Source organism: Syngnathus typhle, linkage group LG16 (genome assembly GCF_033458585.1).
Source record: "Syngnathus typhle isolate RoL2023-S1 ecotype Sweden linkage group LG16, RoL_Styp_1.0, whole genome shotgun sequence".
Classification (NCBI taxonomy): domain Eukaryota; kingdom Metazoa; phylum Chordata; class Actinopteri; order Syngnathiformes; family Syngnathidae; genus Syngnathus; species Syngnathus typhle.
Window position 1 is genome coordinate 5184892 of NC_083753.1, and position 7083 is coordinate 5191974.

Here is a 7083-nt window from a genome sequence, read left to right on the forward strand (position 1 = left end):
GGCTTCATTCGTTTGGCTCATTTCATTGCAATTGAGATGATTTGACAGCTTTTGCTATTCAAATCATCAAAATGACACGAGAGCAATTACGGCAAATTTGGTCACGCTTTGGGCTCAGACACCTTCTTTATCATATATCATTTATCATTGACTTCTGTTATCATCCATCTCTGCAAACGATAAGCACGTGACGTGTGTGTGCCCATGGATGGATTGATTTGATGCGAGACAAATCTTGTCATTTTGGCAGACGTCAATAAAAAAAACTTGATCAGAAAAAAATAAGATCAGAAGTTCTTTGGGGGTTAGCGTCACATTCCACAGCTGAACACGGAACAAAACGCTTCGGGGAAGAAATGCTGGAAAATAACATTCAGTGGCTGCATGCTTGCGGAATCAAAGGGAGGGGAAATGCACAACAGATGAGAGAGGGGGGATTTGCTCCCTCCCCTCTCCCACCTTCCCCTCTGTTTTTCTCGCTCGCATCCTTGCAACCACCGCACCCGTCCAAAAAGTGGTGCTAAAATATCTCTACGTGGTGTTGGAAAGAAAGAAAATACTACTAGATCCAGTGCCCGTTCCATGTAATCCCACCGAACCTGATGATCATAAATTGTTTTCATCTGTGCCTTTAAACTTTATAAACAAAACAACAACAACAACAACAACAACTAAGAGGGCAAAAAAGACAAGTCAGCTGCATCGTCTTCGTTTCTTCGGGTCTCCCATCTGACCAGTGTGATAAATTACGAGGTGTCCTCGAACGCCTCACAGCAGCAGTTGACTTGAAGAGATGCGACTGCGACGCGGCTGGCTACGTGTTGTTTTTCCTTTCCTCTCCCTGTCTGCACAGCCACAAGAAGAGAGACAGCCAGCCAGCCAGCCAGCCAGCCAGCCAGCCAGCCAGCCAGCCAACCAGCCAGCCAGCCAGCCAGCCAGCCAGCCAGCCAGCCAGCCAGCCAGCCCAGACATCAGCAGCGCTGGCCCACCACGTCTTTGCATGTTCTCCATGGACGCAATGACTAATTAGTGCCCCCTTATTGAAGGAATCGGAAAATACCTTTTGGACGGACGGACGGACGGACGGACGCACGGACGGCGCGCGAGGATTCTCTTGGCGTGTGGAAACGCGCGTCTCGACATATTTCCTGTTTTCCGTCCAGTCTGGAAACAACGCATACACATTTTGTTTGCTTTGGCGTTTTATTTATTATTATTATTTTAATTGCTGCGCTGGGATTTGGTGTCCACCTGAAAAGCAATTGTGGAGGCAGATACCAAGGCAATTCAACTCAGGTAAACCAAAGGAATTGAATGATTTGATGCGCTGCATATCACGAAGCTGTCATTGCAGTACAATCGAGCTTGACATGTCAAGTTTTTTTTTTCTCTCTCTCTCGTGTTTACTATCGGAAGAATCCCCAAACCAATGCGATCGATCTTTGTGCTTTGTTGTTGTTGTGTTTCAGATACGGTCTTTGATATAGACTAGAGTAGAATGCCCCGATTGTCATTGTACCACCAGTGCACTACAAGGAAATGTAGTGCAACTATCTTGCCAGATTGGAGGATTTCTTTCAACCGCTGCGGACAGTCGCTGAGAAAAAAGGGCAAATGATCTTGATACTTTTAGTGCACTAGATTGTGTCCACTTGTGGATGAACCTGTCATAGCTTTCCTTAAGAATGATCAGTGAACCGGCTCAGTTCATGAGTGGATCGACTGACTGACTGACTGACTGACTGACTGACTGACTGACTGACTGACTGACTGACTGACTGACTGGTTGACTGGTTGAGTGCATGAGACATGGCGTACGTTTGTCTGTCCAGCGTCACTTGATTGTTTTGCTTGTTTTGAATCCTGCCTCTTGCAAAGCTGGCTGCAGTTGTTCTTTGAAAACATTTTCATTCCCTGAGCGCTGCTTGACCATCCATCTATCATTTTGCTCTTTGTGGAGGGCTGGCCAGCTCCGAGAGACATATTCCTAAAGATAAGCTGTAGCGTCCCTTCTGCATGGACTGTGTTAGAGTAGAGGGATGGATGGATAGCTGGATAGATGGATAGATGGATAGCTGGATAGATGGATAGCTGGATAGATAGATAGATAGATAGATGGATAGATGGATAGATGGATAGATGGATAGATGGATAGATGGATAGATGGATGGATGGAAAAAGGAGGGAAAAAGTTGTAGAGAATAGCCACTTTCAATTGACAAGGTGCCAACAGGGGAACAATGTGCCCTCCCTGTCCCTGCATGGTGGCTTTCTGGCAGTCATTTTCAAAAGCCGGCGGGTGGCACATTTCTTGTGCAGCGCCCCTCCAGTTCTATCACAAGCACTTGCTGTGTTCCCCTCCTTCTTGTTCTCTCCATCAATCATACCTCGCTCTCCGCAGATTCTTCTGCTCATTAAGGAAGTCGACCTGTAGGTAGCCAGCAGCACCCACCCACCCCCAAGCTATTCATCTCTCTCAGCGGGACACCGAGCCTCACATCTGGAGCAGCGTTTCAAAACATGGCCCTGAGCAGACATCTAGCGCGTGGACGGCCTTTTGCCAGACGTAGGGCCAAGCGTAACCGTGAACATGGCTGAAACATGCCTGTGTGCTGGAGCAGATGGAAGTGACACATCTCTGCAGTGAGAAAAGAAGTGGGCGTCACCTGTAAGAGCAGTGACAGACAGGCGCCTGACAGCAAGCATCACAGCTCTGTGATCTCACGCCAGACACTCGCAAGGTTGATGGCATCTCCATCGCCTCCCGCGTCCTCAGATAAACAATCACCACGCGTGCATCACTCGCATATGCTTTCACTCTCAAGTTCTTTTTCTCGTCTTTTTTGCCCGAGACACAGGAAAACACAAGCTCACATTCATCACATCACATTCCAGAAAAAGGTACGCTACTGGCCTCTGAGACGCTTCTCTGCTCCTTGTGCAATTTTCTTCATTAACCATCCGTTTTTTCCCCGTCTCCCCCCTGCTGCCACACAACCACGAATAATTGCTCATTTTGTCTGTGCCGCCGCCGCCGCCGCCACATATTACACGTTTCAATGTACATGCAAGGAAGCTGCCCAGTCTGTATTCTCTTTGTTGTTGATTTTTTCCGCCTACATTGTTTGCTGAGTTGTCAATTGTGACCGCTGTTGAAGGGATGGAAGACAGATGGAGAGGAAAGGAGAGGAGAGGAGAGGAGAGGAGAGGAGAGGAGAGGAGAGGAGAGGAGAGGAGAGGAGAGGAGAGGAGAGGAGAGGAGAGGAGAGGAGAGGAGAGGAGAGGAGAGGAGGAGAGGAGAGGAGGGCTATGTATGACAGAGATAGTAAAGGAGGGAGGGGAGGATGTCAAGATGGAGGTCCCTACGGAGGGCAGGGAGAGTGATGGCATGCTTGTTTCTTTGTGCCCAAGCAAACGAGGTGACAGCGGCAGTGAGGGGAGGTGACGGAGAAGAAAATAGCTGCGGGCGGGAAGGGAAAGAAGCACACGGGGCAAAAAGATGGGCTAATTAACCCTGGATGGATGGCTGGATGGCTGGATGGCTGGATGGCTGGATGGCTGGATGGATGGATGGATGGATGGATGGATGGATGGATGGATGGATGGATGGATGGATGGATGGATGGATGGATGGCCGGCCGGCCGGCCGGCCGGCCGGCCGGCTGGCTGCATTCAATGCCATTGACATAATTGTCCCTCCCCTCTACAAGTCTATTGTTTGAAAGCAATAACAGCACAGTTGTGTTCTGCAACGGCATTTCAAAGAAATGAAAGCACCGGCTTGTCCTTAGCGATAATGTTGTCCTTTCTTTTCTCACGCGCTCTTCCACTGCTTAGTCATGCAATGCGGTGGGTGGGTGCGTGGCTCCAAGCTGGAATCATTGACTGGGCAAAAGCAGCAACGTGAAAACAAGAATGCAGTTCAATGGTGTACTATGTCAATGGACTCCTAAAATGGAAGACAATCATTGATGCGGGTGGGTGTCAGGTTTAATTCGCTGAAGGAGGAAAGCCAGTGATGAGAAAGTCCAGCTGCCGCTGCCGCTGCCGCTGTTTGCAACAGCTGGCTCCACATCTTTGGAGTGATAGCAGCGCTGTGATACTTTGATGTGGGCCTGAAGCACAAGGGCTTTCATGCTCATGAAGCTCCCGTGGAAACAAAGGAATGCGTATTGGTGCTCAGCCTTCAAGCGCATCAAGAAATCTTAGCCACTGGAAAGATCTATTTGATTGCCTGTTTCTCTAGAGCCAAAAGAGTCAAAGAGATGACCCTGGTCTTGTCCATGAATCCTTTCTCGGAGCCAGAGGGAGAACCTCCCTTCCCGACGTACCGACCCATATGGAAAACGGAGCGCTGCGGGAAGAGCAGCACGTGCCCGTCAAACGGTGCCTCGCCAGGCCACGCTCAACACCAACTCAAACCGGGCCACAATGGTAAGCAACTCTTGTTTGCTCCGCTTGGCCTCATGACAATCATTTGAACCTTGTCAATAGCGACATTTTTGGCTCATTTTTACATACAACAAAATCATCATTGCACGCTTTCCGTAGAAGGTCCCTTTGGACGACTTCCCGACCATGCGGCAATGTCAAGAATTGCATACTTCAAGAGGAAGTTTGTCGACGAGGACCACGCTTCGTTCACTTTCAGGACGTACTGCCAGACTGTAAGTATTCGTGCTTTGGGATAGCATGGCTTAAAAACTCTTGAATCTTTTTCTGACCCCTAATACATGCATGCATGATGAAGGCACATTTGAATTGGATGTTTTGGAGTGACTTTTATTTATTTTTTGTCCTCTCTGTCAGGTGGCCCCCGTTTTGGAGGAACGTGCCCACGTTCTGCGTCTCTCTCTGGAGAAGATGCGCTTCATCGAAGACCCCGAGGTTTTCCTGCGCCGCTCCGTCCTGGTCAACAACCTCCTCCGGCGTCTGCGAGCCGACATCCTGCTCCAGAGCGCCGAATGGTGCTTCTCTCCCAACCCGCTTTTAACGGGCGGCGTCTTAGCGCCGCCGCCCTCAACCCCCACGCAGCAGCAGCAGCAGCAGCAGCAGCAGCAGCAGCAGCAGCAGCAGCAGCAGCAGCAGCAGCAGCAGCAAGCACTCAACAGGTCGGCGGTAGCAACGCCAATGTGCTTAGCGTCCCAAGCAGGCCCGCCCTTCCGTAAGCGCTTCCGAACGCACCGTGCGGGACAAGGGGACCTGGGCGACGGCTGCGCCCAGACTTGCTGCTGCATCTACGCTGCGGCGGCGGCGGCGGCAGCTGCGGGACACTACCTTCACCTCCCTTTGTCCATGTATGATGGGCAAGTGCCCGGGCCGCACTCCTCCTCTTCCTCCTCCTCCTCCTCCTTTCAAATAGCCAGCCATCCGAAGTTAGGACTGACTGTGGTCGATGGGCCCGACGACGATGACGATGAAGAGGAAATTGATGAAGAGGAGGAGGAGGAGGAGCTGGGCGGAGGGAGACAAGCGGGACCTTCTAGCCATTGGCTTCGACTTAGGTCAAGGCAGAAAAGCCGGACGAGGACCGCGCAGGCTCACGCTTGCGCTAGGACACGAGCAGACAGCTGCGTGACAGAGCAGGAGGAGGCGGAGCCAGAAGAGGAGGCGCATGGCAGCCCACCTTGTGAGTGCTGAAGGAGATCTTCACTCTTTGCAGCAATGACAATTTGCAAGTCTTGGGGACAGAAACTTAGAGCAGCTTTACCTGGAATACCAAACTGATGAAACGAAAAAAAGCTTCAGCTGTTTGGCATTGCGTGCTTGAATGAGAAGGGATGGAAAGTCCAGTCTTGCTCTGTCTTAAGTTGAGCAGCTTGTGCTTGGAATAGGATGTAGCATTGCAAAACTTGACTTGACTCTTTTTCATCGTGCTGACTTGACATTCTGTCCACTATTTGGCTGCAAGAGCGAGATGAGAGAAACAACCATCATGCAGAAGTGCCTTCAAGTTTTTACGTGTCTTCATGTAATTGTTCCAAAAAAGACTTGACACTGGCATTTTGTTGAATGCTGTGGCCTTTAGCAAATGTGGCTGAGACTCTTACTAAATATACACTCCAAATGCATTTAAAAAAAAATGATTAGAGTGATGATGTGGATGACTCAGCACTGACCATACGCAATCTTCAGCCGACCTTGAAGAACACTTGTTCTGGCTTACTTAAAGCCTAGTTTGTATGTTTTTTTTTAACACACTTTTAATACACACTTTGATTAGCATTCACGGCATTACCAGCTTTTTCTTGCTACTTTGTTAGTCTGGGTGACAAATCCAACTTTTTTGGTTCACTTCTGTTCAAGCAACATAAATAATAGATATGAGGAAGAGCTCTTGCTTTCCAAAACAATTCAAACTCCCAATTAATTTGACAGCTACTTTAGATGTGTTTGTTACTTCCTCGCTCGCTCGCTCGCTCCCTCGCTACCTGCTTGCCTGCCTCTCATCTACTGTTCAAACGACGACAACAACAACGACGACACACTAATGACTGTTTTGGCATGTGTGACTCTTACAAATTGACGAGTGATGTACCCCCCCCCCCCCCCTTCCACCCTGCCCTTTTTTTGCATCATCCAAATCCTGTGCTTACCAGTGTTATTTTTTCAAGGAACGAATTGAACAAGTCTATGTTTTTGAAGCCAAAACAAAACAAAAAAAGTGTAAGAGTCCAAGTACTCTCTTCTCCTCTACTAAAGAAATGTTCTGTGATATGTGGCAAAATCAGTAAAAAGTTGCGAAAAGCCAAATCCCTTCTTGGTCTTTATCACAGCATGTTAATCCTTGAGCAGCTTTCAGATGGGGCACAAACGCCGTCGTGTCTTTACCCGACAAGCAAGCGGCAGACCCGCACGCCCGCGTCCCTACGCGTCTCATGCAAATGAGCCATTCTCCAAGCTTCTCTCACGTGTTATTATTGCCACTGTTCCAAAGACTCTTATCTACGGGCGCTCAGTGACATTGGACAGTGAAACGTCCCTTTGATCCACTACTAGTGCTCGGCACGTGTGGCCTAATGACTGGATTATTGCTCCTGGATGACGTTCATGCAGATTGCTCGAAAGCCGCTAAACCAGTGC

General features: G+C 49.2%; 1 protein-coding gene across 2 annotated transcripts; it reads left to right on the top strand.

The window, feature by feature from the left end:
* The first annotated feature begins 444 nt into the window (after positions 1–444).
* sertad4 (SERTA domain containing 4) lies at positions 445–6753 on the top strand. 2 transcript variants are annotated; one of them, XM_061300972.1, is made up of 4 exons: positions 445–1296; positions 4247–4434; positions 4555–4667; positions 4810–6753. In XM_061300972.1, the coding sequence occupies exons 2-4, from the start codon at positions 4266–4268 to the stop codon at positions 5638–5640; spliced, it is 1113 nt and encodes a 370-aa protein (XP_061156956.1). In that variant the 5' UTR covers positions 445–1296; positions 4247–4265; the 3' UTR covers positions 5641–6753. The 2 variants fall into 2 exon arrangements, with proteins under 2 accessions (XP_061156956.1, XP_061156955.1); XM_061300971.1 differs by having other exon boundaries at positions 453–1296; positions 4552–4667.
* The last annotated feature ends 330 nt before the right edge of the window (positions 6754–7083 follow it).